Source organism: Sander vitreus, chromosome 7 (assembly GCF_031162955.1).
Source record: "Sander vitreus isolate 19-12246 chromosome 7, sanVit1, whole genome shotgun sequence".
In the NCBI taxonomy this organism is placed as follows: domain Eukaryota; kingdom Metazoa; phylum Chordata; class Actinopteri; order Perciformes; family Percidae; genus Sander; species Sander vitreus.
In genome coordinates, this window is record NC_135861.1 from 26,821,101 (window position 1) to 26,839,018 (window position 17,918).

General features: G+C 44.4%; 1 protein-coding gene across 1 annotated transcript in view; it reads left to right on the top strand.

Annotated features, from left to right (window-relative positions):
• The window catches only part of plxna2 (plexin A2), a 208,140-nt gene that overhangs the window by 91,928 nt on the left and 98,294 nt on the right, over positions 1-17,918 (top strand). The window contains exon 5 of the mRNA XM_078255710.1: positions 16,197-16,297. Coding sequence (XP_078111836.1) covers positions 16,197-16,297 — 101 coding nt within the window. The remainder of the gene's footprint in view (positions 1-16,196; positions 16,298-17,918) is intronic.

Sequence of the window (17,918 nt, forward strand, 5' to 3'; positions counted from 1 at the left end):
GATAAGTGTTGTGTGTGATGTGTTTTTTTTTTTTTTCAGTCATGCGATTTTGCATCATATGACATCGCAGCTATTTGTCAGAGAAAAATTCACTAATCAAATTCTATCTCTCTACATGGTAGTTAACATGCGTGTCCATGTTGTGGGCGCCCAATTTTTATGCCTGAATCAGATGTGTTTTACGAAGGTTTACGTGGATGTATGTTGACATGCATGTGTTTAGTTTAATGCATGTGCATGTTATCTGTTTAATTGCTGTCTCTCGGTCAGGGGTTGTGGGAAGTTCAAGGGTTGACTGACTCTGTTCATCAAACCCAAGAGGTCACTCAGCAGGTCAGTTAGAGCCGCCCCGTCATTGAATCATGTTTTTATAGCATCCATCTGCTTGACCACTGCTTGTCAGCTATTTCTTTCTCACGATGACCGATATAAGTATCCCTCCCCCGTTCCGCTATGTTCTAACCATGTTTTTCATGTCTGAATGTCGAGCCCTGTTTGCTCCCTCTGTGCTTGCCCACCTCACAAAGGCCCCTCATTTGCATGAGTCCCTGAGCAGGCATTGTTAATTGACTTAAGCCAGGATTAGTGTTAATCAGGTTTTGTGCCCTGGAACCATTGGCCAATCCTAACCTCATTATTTGATAGCAGCACACGTCCTGTCAGCCCCGATCAAGCTGTTAATTAATAGAAGCCTGTGCACCCAGGTCCCAGCCTGAACCCCCTTCTAACCTAACGTTTCCCCATCCATCCATCCCTCCCTCCCCCCCCTTTACCACTCTCCCACCTTCACACCCAAGTCCCCTGCTATATCAGCAGAGGTCAATACATAGTAACGCGCTGTGAATTTGTGTGGCCATCTAGCTCGACGTCTCCAAATAAACTCAATAGTGTCGAGTCCAGTATGAATGGATTTCAAATAGGGCTGCAACTAACGATTGTTGTCATTGTGGATTAATTGATCAATTATTATCTTGATTAACTGATTAGTTGTTTGGTCTATAAAATGTCAGACAATGGTGAAAAATGCCAATCAGTGTTTCCCAAAGCCCAAGACGACGTCCTCAAATGTCTTATTTTGTCCACAACTCAAAGATATTCAGTTTACTGACTTTGTTTCATAGAAAATAACTCAATCTGACTAATCGATTATCAAAATAGTTGGCGATTGATTTAATAGATGACAACTAATCGATTCATCTTTGTATTCATCTTTCGAGACCCACATGAGAGACCCTATGGCGCGTTAGTTTTGGTCTCACTTTATGATACACGTCTGCACATCTCCTCAATACCAGCTTTTTTTTTAAGCAAACATTGAAAAAATGATCACTCTAAGCACGTAGCAAACCTAAGCAAGTAGCAAACCTGTCCTTGAACTTGTGCAATGCTCCTCATTAGATTCTAGAAAAGAGTGCTGTTTATCCCCGATTAAGCTCCAGTTTCAGCCTATACTTAATATTGTGTTGCTGTGTTTAGAGGCTGAATTCAAAACAACTTCCCTTTTGCTTCTTCCCTTTCTTTTATATGTGGGTGTATATATATACTGTATGTGCTTTCAAATAGTCAGGTGTGTACGCTGTTCACATTTGTGCATGTCGTATATGTGTGTGCGCACACACTTTGTCTATGTGAGCCAAAGAAACAGTCCAGGAGCCAACCTGCCAGAATAATCAGCTCTATAATTAAGAGCTGTGAGTATGTCAACTGTCGTCATGTACCCCCCTTCTCTCTTTCTGTCTCTTTCACTCTCACTGTCTGTCTGCCTCTATAATGGCACTGCATTTGTCTGTTTCCTCCCTGCGCCTATGCAGAATGCTCATGACATTTATTGTGAAAGTAATGGCGGTGCTTCTCTCCTCCTAATTGTAGGCTTTAATTGCAATAATTATTTACAAGCCTAATTAGAGCCTAGAGAGTGTCAGGGAGAAACACGAGTGCTGGTTGAAGGAATCACGACAGGGTTTGTCAGGAGCCAGGCGAAGAGTAAAGTGAATAGAGTGGCAAGGTTTGGTCTATAATTGGGGGAGGCCATGTCTGCAACTCTCACTGCCTCTCTGGCTTTCGCTGTCTCTTTTTGTGTGTGTCGGTCGCCTTCCTCAGGCTGCAATCACCAAGTGAAGTGGAGTGTAGTAGGTTCTGAAGCTGAGCCCACACATCAGTGGATAGCAGCAGGCTCGGTCCCCAGCACTGTGGTGAAGGTGTTTATTTAGAGGTCTCAGGCTGACTCTGTGGACTGATCTTTCCTGTTTTAGAGGGGCTGACAGCTCACTTCACCACACCACCAGCTGCCTTCTAAAGGGGGGAATACGCGCGCACACACACACACACACACACACACACACACACACACACACGTACATGTACATCTTACATGCATTTGTCACTGAGTATATTTGTTGCTGTGTGGGTTCTTACCAGGGCCTTGGTTCATTTGCTGCAGTTTGGCAGACCCTCAGGAGGTCTTTTGTGTGTGTGTGTGTGTGTGTGTGTGTGTGTGTGTGTGTGTGTGTGTGTTTGTGTGTGTTTTACTGTGTGATGCGGTCATGCTGCCAGGTCTGCAATATGCTCTTTGTCTGTCCTTCACAAGGCCAGTCTTAGTAAACAGGCTACAGCAGGGGAGCTGCTGGTTTTGATGGGCTACCCATGGCAGCTCTACCACTTCTTCTGCTCTCTCTTTCTCTCTCTCTCTCTCTCTCTCTCTCTCTCTCTCTCTCTCTCTCTCTCTCCATTTCCTAGGGTTGTGCAACATATTCCCTGATTTTTTTCCCCAGTTCTTTCCCCCCTTTCTCTTCTCTTCTTCCCCTTTCTTCTTTCCTGTCAGTGCAGCGTCCGATGGGAGGACTCAATCCCACAATGCCATTCTCTTCTCCCCTGCGGCTCGTTTTGACAAAGCTGTCAGCCTGAGCCCTAGTGATGGATGTAGTATTGTACAGCGCGCGTGCGTGTGTGTGTGTGTGTGTGTGTTTATGTCTTACTGCATATGTGAATGTGTTTTTCGATGTAAGAATGAGTCAGGCGTCTTATTTCTCGCTGTGCAGAAGAATCATCCTCTGTTTACTCTTTTAGTTGATGTTGAGAGAGTAGAGATTTGAACTTAGAGTTTATATGGGCCTGGGTCTGTGTTTTTCTTAAGGAGTAAATGATAATATCCACATGAGTACAAGACAAAATCAGAGAAAATGCTTACTGCCACTGTTTAAGATGGTGGGCAAAGCTGTCCTCACATGTGCTAACACCACACACACACACACACACACACACACACACATTCATTCATGTCTGCTCGTACATATTCAGACACACATTCGGCTAAAGGACGAAGATGAATTTGCAGGGATGGATAACATATCTCTAATGCAATATTTGAGAGAAAATATTAGAAGGAGCACAGGCTAGATAAGGCCGTTGATTTAAACAGTGCGTCTGCCGACAGCCTGTTGAAATATTACCCTTCTTGCCGACTTGTAAATTGGATATTTGGAGCCAGAAGGATCACATGGCAGTAACAGATAGGGCCACAGAGTTACGGATGGGGCTGTGTGGGGGGATTTGGGATAGAAAAACTACACGACAGATTTGTGGTGGACAAATACTGTTACCTACACTTTGAATGAAAGGCAGCACGTTTAAAGTTCATACGTGGAACCAAAAATACTGTATCCCTCAGAGGCTAAATGCTTATTTTATTTCACACTTTTCAAAAGCAACTGGGGAGCAGTTAATTTGGCTGCACAGAAGCAGCTGTCTGAGTGTCGAGTGTGGGATGAGATGGAGAAAGAGACGGAGGGGCGAGAGAAAAGAGAGACGAAGAGAGTGAGACACAAAGGCAGTTTGGGCTCATTATGTTGATTTTTCCTCTTCTGCCAAACAAAAAACACCCAGGCACTTTTAGACACACCACCGGAGATCAGTCCCTGCTTTCTTTCTCGTTCACACCCCACAGAGTTTCTTTATCGGCAAATCTAATAATTCTCTCCACTGCAGGAGCATGTGTTTGCCCATAGCCTCTGTCTATATATATTTCTTACGGAATCAAATTGGATTAAATCATAGGCTCTATTGTGGGGTCTGAGGAGGTCTTTCAGCCTCAGTAGTGCTTGTAGACTCTCATTAACGTATCACGACTGAAGTCCAGGTGAGGAATATTTTGTGTGTGATACAGATGCAAACTTGCACAGCACACATGCATACATGTATTCTTGCAGGCATGCTGCTCACAAATAAACAGACACACGCACACGCACGCACGCACACACACACGCACGCACACACACACACACACACACACACACACACACACACACACACATAAATGTACACACCTAGTTTGGGATTAGATAAAGTGTATCTTACCACCTGAGCCTAGTTCTCAATGCCCCTCCTCCCTATCTGTCTCTCTTTCTTACACAGACTAACAGTCATCCAGGCACAAACACACACACACACACACACACACACACACACACACACACACACACACAACAAACATGCTTACACTCATGCACAAGCAACAGCCCTGAGAGCAGCAGGGTGTAACCAAACCCTTCATTTGTATGTACATCATGTACACTGGCAGAGACGCTGAGACAAAGAGAACAAACATCCTCACATGCATGCACACACACTCACACACACACACGCACTCTTACACACATGCACAGACACACACACACACACACACACACACACATTCTCACAAAAAAAACCTTACACACTTTGACATGCACTGCGGAGTCCCTCTGTGGATCAGAATTCATTTCTGTCTTCTGCCTTCCCCTCCAAATCAATACCCCCGTTGGTCGACAGACATCCGTAAGTGTGCCAGGGAGGCTCCCTAGCCTTCACACCCTCCCCAAACACACACACACACACACACACGCCTACTGTATGCCTGTTGATGTGTGATGGCCTCTGCTGCTTCCGTATTAACTCCTCACATGCTGACTGAAGCATACACCTCATTACTGGCTGCATTGACAGTCCGAGATCCCGCTGAGAGACACACAGACACATTGGACTAAGACAGACAGGCAAGAGATGCATAGACAGACAAAGAGGTACAGTGAAGTGACGAACAACAAGAATGTCACATAGACAAGCAGACCAGACGGGTGGGTAAAGATATGGGTTAAGACAGGTAGATTGACAGACACGAAAAACAGTCAGAAGAGGCTCAATTGAATGCACACAGATAGGCTAAGAGGTAAATAAACATGATAAAGAGTGAGACAGGTGGACAGGCATTGTAACTTTGACCACTGTAGACATGATCTGACCTAGAGATATGGAGTGACAGCAACGGAAGGCAGAGTAACTACAGGTTGTTAATGCAGTCTGTAAGTATCACTCATAGAAACAAACTCACCTATGTGAATTCCACTATATATGCATCAAATGTCCCTTTACTGAAGGTTAAGCACACTTGAACTCCATTCTTTCACTACTTCAACCTTTTTACCAAAAGTGACTAAAGATTTTCCAACCCAATGCTATTGTTAATGAGTCATATTAGGCTGAAGTGGCTACTTTTCAGACACCCTTTACCATTAGCATTAGCGCCCCATTTGTTATGATGTCTGATGGTGGCTGAGTGGAGGCAGGTCACCAGGTAGGAATTCAGCTTGACAGAAATAAATTACATCTTCTTTAGACAAATAAGACTCCTATCGACAGGCTCCAGTAGTAGTATGCGGTATGTTTCAAAAGTACTTGAGCCCACATAATACACATATTCAAAGTACTAAGACATATGTTTTAACCTGCAATAAATTACAAAGAGAAGAGGCATTTACAGTGTTGACACAAGTCGTGTCAGCTGAAATGAAACACCAAAATAAGGTTTAATCTAATATAAGCCTACTAAACCAGAATGTTTCATCACCATATGTCACTTTTCATAGCTGTCTTTGCACGAGTGGACACACACACACACACACACACACATTTACACATGTAGGCACTTTCACAGCTCCCTGTTTCCATCTCTTAAATGTCAGTGTGGGCCTTTAAACCAGTTGCCAGTGAGCAAGCAGGAAAGGGCGGGGGGGGCAGAGAGTTCAAAGTGGTCAGGCAGCATGGATGTAATTTCCTCCTTTTAGCCCCCCAACTGAATTACTGAGCAAAGAGGCCACCTCGACTGGGAGCCGCAAAAAAGAGTAGGTTCAGGAGGGAAGGGGAGGGGGGGGGTTGCTGAGGAATAGATGGGGAGATAAGTGGAAAAGAAAGGCGAGAAAGGGCCAGGGAAACAGCCATGGACTTTCCGATCTTATCACCAGCATCCATCTTAAGATCTTTACCTTGTATAAGAGGTGCACATGAGATGTGGAAAGGAGTAGAGACTGTGGGGGTTACATTGGCTGTGTATTATGTGAAGCCTTAAGTCATGCATTAGCAAATTAATGGTTTTTTTTGCCATGCGAGTGTTTTGCTACAGTAAGGTTAATAGTTGGCTCAGCATTCCATTAAGGTTGGTTATTAGGAGTGAAAAATGCCATGTCATGGACTGACAAAAAAAAACCCACAGCGACATGTAGCTGAAATTCAGATATATCACCACACTTTTGTTTCTTATGAACATCGTTTTCGATTTTTGTTGGGAGTGTTTTAAAGCAGCCGGCACCCAAGGGCTTTAGTGGTCTGCGATATATACAAAAAATAAATTCCAAGCACCTACACACACACACAATCAAATCTCACACAAACACACCCACTTTTTCAGTCTAACCTGCTCCCCTCCGTGCCTTGCCCAAAAAAAGAGTATTGAAGCCATACATAATTGATACACTCCTAGCTGTATTGACTGGTTGGATTTTTTTATCCTCCTCACTGGTCGATTCCCTCACTCCATTATTTCGATGCTGGCGCTACCTTCGCTGCCTCACATCCCCCTGTGACTCCTCCCTCTAGTCCTCTAGTCTGTAATAGCTAAACACACACAGACACACACACACACACACACGCACACACACACACACACACAAACGCACAGATGAGGAGACAGGCCCATCTCCCTCCTCCACCTTCCTCATTGCCCATTGCGCCACTTTGTCTTTAATCCATACAGTTGGCCATCAGTCTAGGGGACACATGCTGAAATTCAATGCCGGTTTGTGCAAGTGTGTGTGCTCTGTGTGATGTGTTGCACAGGGTCACTGTATGGGGGGGGGGGGGGGGGAGAGAGAAAGGGTTTCTTACCACCCAGAGCTGAGAGAGGGATCAATTATTTGTAGGTCCTAAAATGTGCATTTCAAGTTTTCAAAACAAATGTGACTTTCTGAAAATGTTGGCACACTGCTGCAGGCTGTTCTCATGAATCATTCGTACATATAGCTACCAAAAGTAAAGCACTGTAATTTGTATGTACTCTACATATCTATTGCTCCGGGCACCACATTGACTGCTGCTGTATAGGAGCGTTGTGGTCTGTGTCGGAAGGTCGGGGTGGATGGGTAGGTCATAAAACACAGGGCAGGGCTTTCGTGCGGGGGAGAGGAGTTCGTGTCAAGGGGAAAACACAAGACTGTTTGAGTCGCAGGAGTACTACTCAAGGGGGCCAGTGTTGTAATTCAAACCACCATCTTTGTCGTTTTGGTGCCGAAACTTAACTGTCGTCGCGAAACTCACAACAGCAATGGTCACTGAAAGGACCGTCACTTCGCGGTGCCCTGTACCCGGCTCACAGTCACCTTTTCTCGGGCTAAATTTAACTGGAATGACCGCTAAACTTAACTGTCACGTGACCGTCTATCACTTGACCAGCTGGCAGTGGTCATTTCGTAGGATATCATACAAATTGTTGCGCATAAGTTTTCCAATGATATCATACGAACCCATTCATGAGATTTCGTTTACTGCTTTGCTATCTGAGATGAACTGAACGGAGGATCTCTGGTGAAAACGGATGAGGCAACTAGTATAATAGTATCTAAAACATATATGTTTGTGATGTGTATCCTATAACTGATCAGTGATCAGTAAATTGTTGTGTGAAAGGATAAATACTGGGTCTTTAGAGACAGATGTTTGGGATGGATTGAATAATGCAGGTGTGGATCAACCTAAATATCTCTACAGAAATGGTACGCTATCTTACAATCTGCCAGAATTTTAGGAATATTCCAGTGGCATATTTGTTCCGGCAGCACTTCCATGTCATTTGAAGTAAGCAGAAGAAGAGCTTGGAGGTCTGCGAGCAACAAAGGAACACCAGGACTGGACAGACAAACACACGAGCACCACCTACAGAAACTCATGTCCACAGAAAATCCTTCAGAAAAGACCCCAAGGTTTTGGCCACATACATTCCACCACAGACACCACAACAATGAACCGTATTATTACCACTTTAGATATGCAGTTATCGTTCCTGCGTCAGCGTTAACACATAATGGCCAGTCTGCTTCAGAGTTCAAACGGCGGTCAGGAGGCGCACGCCTGACCTGTTCTTAGCCTTCTTTTCCTGCCTGGCTGTTTGTCTCCGACCAGTCTGTTACTTCTGATGAGCTGCCAGGGACCAGGCCTGCCCAGGACCGACGGGGTACGGGGGGGGGGGTTTAAAGCCCTAAAATGGGGTTCAGGTGGGGGTGTTGTTGGGCTACCGATGCTCTTTGGCATGGGGATTTGGAAACGGCAGTTCTGCTTGATCGAAGTGTGATAGCTGGATATCCACCATAGTCTAGTATCAATTCAAAGAGAGTTAGTGTAGCTGCCCCCCCCCCTCTCATTCTGTCTTTAAACCCAGCCTGTGTGGTGCTACTGTGTCTTGATGTTTTCAATTGACCCAAATCTAGGAGCTCAGGCCAAATCCAATAAACAAAATATGTGTGTGTGTGTGTGTGTGTGTGTGTGTGTGTGTGTGTGTGTGTGTGTGTGTGTTTTCTCTTTGTGTGGGTGAATAGACAGAGAAATAGGGAAGAGATGGGGCTGAGAGAGCTAGCTGTGACAATAAAGGTTAAAAGCTCCCATTTTCACACCAAATCATTTTTGGAGTATGCAATATGGCTGTTTGTAGATGAGGCGAGCTGTATCATTTCATTTTGCTTCAGCCTTTTCTTTCTCCCAGGTTTAGCCTCTTAAAATCAATAAATACTATCTACTCTGAATGCTATCTCCTGTGCTTTAAAATCAGTTATTCTGAAAACCACCCAATATAAAAAAGGGTCTGACCTTCAGAAAACGGACAATAGTAGTCTACGTCCCATTGAATTCTCCCTACTACCATTTATTACGGAATCTATCCTGCATCAGTGCTGTAGATAGTCATTTAATGAAAGGTATACAGTAGAAGGAAATCACTATTGCGTAGTTCTACACAAAACTTGTTTCTCTCTCAAACGGCTTGTCAGGGAGCCCCCTGACATCTGTTACAAGAACAGCAAAAACAAGTGTTCTAAAAGAAATGCCTTTAAGCGTGGACCTGAGCGGTAGATAGCAACAGCACATCTCCAGGGTATAAAGGTTGGAGTTTTTAATGGACGCGATGAGGAGGATGTTTATGTGTAGCCGTTAATGTGCCCACATGTGGTTGTAATTAATTACTTTTACACATTTGCTCTTGGAATGTGGATTTTAAGCCGTCATCAAAGCTCCCAGCTGTTGTGGTGTCTGTGCACAGTCAACTCAAGGCCTCCAAGGGATCACTACCCACGCACCCCCAACAACCACACAAATGCCTCTGCTCTGTCCTTAATCACGCTGGGTTTAATTGGTGTGAGTCTGGAGGCCTGATCCTCCTCGGACCAGCCACAACAATTCAACAGGACCCCACACCTCTCTTCTCAGGGCCAGCCAGGCTTAGGATGGATATTGATGATTGGGTTGAACCACTCACTGACCTTAACTCTCAGACTGTTAATAAAAAACACCTAGAAAAGTAATTTATTCTGATTTTTAACTGTTACAAATTCCTGTAACAAAGTCAAAAGAGTAAGATAGCCCTTGCTTTCAATGCAGAGTTGAGTTTGTGTTACTGTGAGAGAATGCTATTCTTTGGGGGGTGGATGTCAACAAGCTGGACGAGACGTCTCTGCCACAACACTGCAGAGCGGATTTGTTTGGGTCGTAGAGTACAGTGGGAGGATTTTGTGAGTTGAGGAAAAGAGAGGACCAGAAAGAGGAGGAGAGAGCGGGAAAGATACGAGGGAGATGTGGCTGCTGTCCTTAGGAAGAGCCTCAGTGGGATTACTAGAGCAGATTAGAGAGTGGCCGCTCAGGCAAATGGCTCAGCCGTACTTGTGTAGTTAGCCTGGACACAGGAAACACTGGCTGCCTGGTCACTGTGGGACTGAGAGACTCAGGGGCATGCTGCTTTCATTGGTTTTCATTCATTCAGCAGCAAGTATTTGCTCTGCTTTTGTGCCTTTGTCATTAAGCCCCCTCAAACACACACACACACACACACACACACACACACACACACTCACACACTGATACCCCTCCTATGCTTTCCTTCTCTCTCTCTCTGCTGGAATGGGTATTGTGTTCATGATCGATGTGCCTCATTCCAGTGACGTGGTAGCCTGGCTAACTGTCATTAAAAATGGATAGGGTGTAGGGGAGTTGTGTGTGTGTGTGTGTGTGTGTGTGTGTGTGTGTGTGTGTGTGTGTGTGTGTGTGTGTGTGTGTTTGTTTGTGTGTGTCTATACATGTTTAAAAGGAGGTGTAGGTGGCAGGAAATCCCAGAGGTGCCAGCTGTTTACCGTGCACTGCTGAAGGTTTTGAAGGTTGGAGGGAGTGGTGGTGGATGTGGGGGTGTTCCTGAGGTCAGAACCAGGCCTGTTGCCTTGGCAACAGCTTGCAAAATAGCTTCCTCTGAATTACTGGTGACGGTGGGATTTTTCTCTTTCTGCGGCTTTCTGTCTCGCTCAGCATGGCGAGGCACATCTGGCACCACAGAGACTAGGTCTCATCAGAACACAAAGCAATGGGCCATTGCCACTCTGCTCTGTCCTCCTTTTATCTCTCTCCCCCCCTCAGTCTTTTTTTTTGTCTTCTTTTCCTGTCCTGCCCCTGTGCCCCCATCCATCACAGAGGTGCAGTGAGCCTGGTTGGGTCTGAGGGCAGCAGGGCAGAGGAGCTGAAATGGAGCCACCATTCACAGGTAGCCAGAAATAACGGTGGAAAATATGTGCAGTTAGAATTTTATCCTCTGGCCTTTTTTTCTCTAAATGCTAGCAAGGCAGTAGCAAGTTTATTATGCAATTCACCCATCTCTATTTCTCTGTGACATAATCTTAAGACGATACTTTTAACCCCCTGATAGCTACATCCATTATTATTGAAAATTACACAATGAAAGTTGTCATGTCGGTGGTCCCAAATGGCAGCAAGAGTTGCCGGATTGAATTTAGAAGACTTTATTACACAATGTTACTCACATTAGGTTACATAAAAAAAGAAGTTTTTTTGCCAACTGCTGTTCTTGAATCTTGTAATTTAGCTTGATTTTAACTTTTGTATTTTTGAATTAAAATGTCACCCAGTGATGCGTTAAGGCTGGGATTTATTACTTGTGCCCAAATCCCTATAGGGTTCAGTACCAGAGAAGACACCCCTGGTTTAGTGAAGGCTTGGCAATAATAATAGAAACTGAAGCCTATTCAGCATGAGCCTTTGAAAGAGAGGAAGCTGTTGTTTTAACCCACGGCCGTCAGTCAGTCACCCAGGTTGCTCCAGTCTGCGACTCCACTGTAGCCTCTCTGGTTGAATAACCCCCTGCTAAGGTCATCTTAAGCAGGAATTTTATTAGCATTCATTTACCAGAGCACAGTACTTCTCACCGACAATGCTCGGTCTACCTCAGGTCAGCTGTGGGTATGAATGTGTTCTCGGGAAACAGAGACAGACAGGAGAGAAAGTCGGAGGCATTATCAGACCGTGCGCTGCGCTTCTTTGTCTGCCTTGAAAACACAGGAACAACAATCTGCACATCCGTTATGGCGCTGTGCATGTGTGCCTACAAACACACACACACACACATACACACACACACACACACACACACACACACACACACACATGCGCACACAGTGGGAGAAGGGGCTTCATTGTGCAGCCCTGCTGTGTTGAGTGACTGTAGCGTGTGCTGGGCAACAGCTGCTGTGATCCCCCGCAAACCCTCTCTCACACCTCACCTCCACAACTGGCCCATGCTGTTCTAAACATCAACGCACTCTCACACACACAAAGACACATACTGTATATACAGCAGCACAGAGATATACACGCTGTATCCCTTTTTCTGTGCTTTTTCAGTTCTCAGGTGTTTGTTTTCCTGTTTCCCTCGCGCACCCTCTACCATATAACCCCCCCCCCTCCCCCCACTACTCCCTGACTTTCCCCCTGCTGACAGCTGTCTCCACACTGTAACCCTTTCATGGAGCTGGGCCTCTGTGAAAGTTATACTATATAAAGTTTCACCAGCCTGGCACATGTTTTTGGAAGGATCTGAAGACCCATTTTTTGGGGGGTTAAGAGGGATTCACTTAGAGACTTTGAGATACATACATACACAGACTGAGTTGACTGTTTCCCCAGCCAAGTCTCGTTCCTGGTGGGCTTGTTTGTCATCAGTTGCAGCTTCTGCTGCTGATGTGACCCTGTCTGCAGCTCATTACAGCATGCCACCTGTTTGTCCTGAAGCTACGCGAAACACACACGCACACACACACACACACACACACACACACACACACACATACACAGACAAATAGAGTTTGTTGAAGTGACAGGGGGTTAATCTAACAGGGGTGTCCATGGCGGAGCTGCCACACAGTGCAGGGACTGTCAACGTCCCACCATGTCAATGGCTTTCTTTGTCCCCTGGGCCCGTCTTTCTGTTGCCGCAGGGTTTAGGACCAGGCAGACAGGTGGAGGGTTATTGAGCTTTTGAAGAGCAAAGACAAAACAAAGAAGAAAAGATATAGGCTGGGACCCATATAGCTCAGAGTTTTCACAGCAACTGACAGTTTTGCCAATGCAATTGCCATGCAATAGCAGGCACACATTACAAATTTTGCTGTCAGCTGTTTTTCTTGTTGATACTTTGTAATAAAGAAAAGCCTTTGAGGGACACCCAGCTGTTATCTCTTTCCAGCTGACAGTTAATTTCAGCCCACGTTGCTAACGGCAATTAATATCACCCAGTTGTGGGCGATTTGCACAGGGTTCGAGAAACATTTAAAAGGTGTTATTTGCACCCTTCATTCACTCCCCCACATTTTGCAGAGGAGCCACTTATTAGGCATTCATCTAAGCCTGAAGGTTTGGAGCTGAACGGGGCACACACTGTCAGAGTGTGCTGTCATTATCCAACAAGGCGATTGCCAGGAAATTGAAAGACAGACAGGAGTGAAAATGAATCTGTGTCAGACTCTGAAATTCAGACTCTTCTTGTGCCTCTGTTCATCATGCTGTGCTGTATGTGTGTATGTTTACTCCAGCTGACACAGTGAGATGCAGGTGTGACCGGGCCAACCCCATGGGACACATAAAGACACACACACACACACACACACACACACACACACACACACACACACACACACACACACACACACACACACACATACACACTGATGTCCAGATCGCACAGACCTGTGTTCTGCACAAACAGACTGAGGGCCATGTGGCTGATCAGAGCGTTGGCTGGCAGACAGACAGACAGACAGACAGACAGACACAGACACAGCTAGATTCTCACACACACACACACACACACACACACACACACACACACACACACATTCATATGTAACTGACAGAAGGATGAGTGCATGTTAGGTAGCAGCTGAAAACAGGCACAGCCTGTGGATCACACAACAACTCAGCACACACACACTCAGTAGTTGGCTATCTGAGGAGATGTATGATATGATTCAAGAGTCAACATTCAAAATATTGTATTAATCCCACAACGGGGAAATTCACAATGTTACAGCAGCAAGGTATAGTGCAAAAACGTAAAAAAAATCACTCTGAAGATGAACAAAGAATAAATAAATATAAGTAAAGAGAAAGACTTTTAGTGCTTCTCCCCTCTGTTGTTGTTACATGCCGTATTTACATTTTCAATTGTGTATTTTCATAACTTTAATGTCAATGGCACATGCACAAGGACGTTTGTTCTTTATTCAAATGATTGTCCATGGCCCTGTGTGGATTAGCGTGGATTCGTGGGTATGGAGTGTGTTTGCTTTACGCTGAAAGTGCTTATTTAAATTCTTTGCTGTTGACACTTTCAACATGTTTAGCTTTGAAATACCAACGTTCTACTCCATTCATTCACGTCTTTAAAAAACAACTTGCAGTACAACATTAATAATTACTTTTCAGTTTTACAATAATGCTGCTGTCATGTATTCGATAAACAAAGTTGATCTTTACACCCGCTTGTGGGAAAAAGCTACCCCTAGTGTTAATAAACAAAATGTTCATATAGTTCTACTGTACTTATGAGGGCTGGGTTAAAATGATCCATTCTCCAATTAAAATCAGTCTTTGTTTAATCCAGAGTTTTAATATATGCTTTTTCATCATGGGTGTATAAGTAAAAAGTACTTTAAATAAACTTTTTGGGGGTCAATTTTAAATTAATTGAAATTAAAACATTAAATTGTTGCATTATAAAAAAAAACTTATTTTAGGGTTGCTTCTTGGTTGTACAGTTTACAGCATAGGTTCTCTGAAAAACTCTTTTTATAGCCACACAAAATTGGTATTGTAGTTTCCCTGACCTAATTGATAGAGAATCAAATCGGAAATGTCATCGAATTGGGACTCTGTGAATCGGAATCCAATCGATTCGGGAAATCATTGGCGATACCCAGCTCTAGTTGTTCTACTTTTCTAATAAATGTGAACCTGACAGTAGCTGGTGACAAAACTGCCCCGTCATTCTTAATAATAACTTTTCCATTTTGTAATCAAGTTGGAGTTTAGCAAAGCTGTCTGTCCCTCCTCCTCCTCCTCCTCTTCCATGTGTAGGTGTGTTTGCACAGGCTCTCCCCAGGTGGACAGGTGCCCTGGTGCAGACAAGAGCCTATTGATGGCAGAGTACTGATCCCACCTGCTCACCACTGTTCCTCTGGCTTAAGATAAAGGCAACAGTTGCCTGTGCAGTTGACGTCTCGCGCACCGACACGCAGGGGCACAAGTGCACCCAAACATTTTAGTCCCATCATCCCCCACTGTACAATGGGTCAACATAAAACATTACCATTGTTGCAATAACACAGAATTATCATATTTAAATGCTGCCAATGGAGAGGCGAATTCCCTACTCTTCCGGTGGACCCCATTATGATTTTTTTTATTTCCGAAAAAATATGTGCGGTAGTGAACGGGGAGAGACTAATTATTTTTGGATCCTGTTTGAATTGAGCCATGAATTACACATATGATGTTCGTCAATTTAAGAAGAGAATTTTGCAACTGAAGAAAGTCTCAGTTAATTGTAGTGCCACTTAGTTTTGTGTGAAACCGCTCAGTGGACTACATGTCTTGTCTCCACAATATACGACACCTTGCTTGCCCCCCCCCCCCTTTATTAAAATTATCTTTTAAATTGACAAACATCATATGTGTAATTCATGGCTCAATTCAAACGGGATCAAAAAAAAACAAATGTGTATCTCCCCAATCAACTACCATACACATCACATCTGAAATAAGGTCCTGTGGTGGTCCACAGAAATGGGGAAGGACTTTGGCTCTCTATAAATGATGAGGTTTGGTTTTGTTTCATATATCTGAAGTAATATACTATGTAAGTAAATACTTGTCCAATACTACTTGTTAGTGTGTCACTGTCTGAGCATTCCTTTAGTGCACACAAACACACACACATACCCAGAGGCTTCTTTTTGTTTATCTTATGATGTGTGTTGTGTTGCACTTTGACCCAGGGGCGGGGCTAGAAGGGGGACACGGGGTGCAGACTGAGCCTATAGAAAATGTGTATTGTATTCGGATATACAATTTGTTTAAAATGAAAACAAGTGAAATTAATAATGAATGTGATGTTTTATGTAGCAGAATTATATTGTGTTGTTTTATCCTATCCAATATTTCCTATATTTCTAACCAGATTTTCTATACTGTATTCTGATAATATACTGATTATTGATCATTGGTCGCCCCTGTGCCACCCCACTTAAAAAATCCTCTGCTTTAACCCTGGCCCTTTCATGTGCTTTCAGGTTACCCAAGTTCCGATCGAGTCATGCGAGCAGTACGGGACCTGTGGAGAGTGTTTGAGCTCCGGGGACCCACACTGCGGTTGGTGTGTACTGCATAATATGTGAGTATGCCTCAATCATCTTCCGGTCAGTTTGCAGATACTTTACATAGAGATTTTGTTAGACATCTTCCAAAGTGGCCCTCTCACAAAGGCAGGCAGGTTTTTTTCCTCATGTTCCTTTATATCAAAATGGAGTATGAGGATAGGAGACATGAGATAGGTGTCTGTCTGGATATGGAAAGTTGTGCCTCCGAGGTGCAGAACCGGTTCAGAGCGACTTGCCGCTGCCATAGTGACTACTGCCCTGTTCTGACATGACTTGATATTAACAGGAAATGACACCATTCAACCGGTGTATGACTTACTGGAATTTGAAAAGACACACAAGAACAGACCAAAAAGACATTTGATGAGTTCTCCTGCTTACAACTATCATATATGCATGTTGCTGTATCTCTGCATGTTAAATGAACATCTGGTGAAGCCGAAATATATTTGTGGTGCCTGTTCCGAGCAAGTCGGGGGATATTTACCTTTCGCTGAAAGAAAAAAAAAAAACAGCAGTCCTAAGAATTAGCATAGAAGCCATGAGTGACACCTGCTGGAGCTGAAACGTTACTGCAACAAAACTAACTTCCAGAAAGCCAGACTGGAGGAAAAAACAGACTGATGAAATAAATGAGCTTGGAAAACTTGTATATATTTGTTGTATTTTGGGTATGAGTCATTCATCTTTAAATTGAACTTGTTAGATGAAATGGTGGAGAGGGTATACTGGGACACAACATGAATACAACTCACTACTAAAGACGCTGAACGACATACTGCTCTGTCTCCATCTTCCCCTCTTTGTTTCTTAAGCTGACACATACTCTCATCAGTCTCAGTTTCTTTTCAGCATCTATGTCTTGAATTCCCCACTTACAGCCCCTCCTGAATGCAGCCCCTCTCTCTAAAGGTATAGCTGAATATTTGTGTGTGTCAGAGCCCCGCCGCAATCATCATTATCGTGATGGCGGGCCCGGCAAAGTGCACTTAAAGTAATTTACATCACTCCAAAGCTGGGACAGGACAAATAATTGCCTAGCGACAAGGTAATTCAGCATGTGCCTGCCGAGGTACAGGAGGGGCCAGCTAAAGCTCCGTATTCTCTGCAGTCTGCGTGCCTTCACACAGGGATCATTTACCACAACATTAGCCTCCGTGCTAGGCTGTTAATCATATTCCTTTGTGTAGGTGTAATAGGGAATGAAGTAATTCAGGTTAGTAAGAATATGAATCCACTGCGTGATGCTAAAAGGTCTTTTTTTTTTAAGCTGTTCTGGTGAAAGCAGCTGTGAGGCGGGAACAGCTGTTTGGTGTGTAAATGCCTTCTTGAGTCAGTGCGCGGGGGCTTGTGTCTGAACGTGTGTTTGTGTGTCTGAACGTGTGTGTGTGTGTGTGTGTGTGTGCACGTGTGCGTGTGCGTGCGCGCGTGTGCGTGCATGCACGTGGGTTCGATTTTTGTGTACAAGCACAAACACTTGTGTGGACCGCTGTACTGTACCGCGGGGAGAAAAGGTCAACACCCCGATTCACGTCAGATCAGCCATCTGTTCTCTCAGCACAGCGGACCCTCGTGCCACCTGTCTCTGGCCCTAATACCCCTTTCTCTGTCCTGACCCTGCAATGAGTGTGGCAG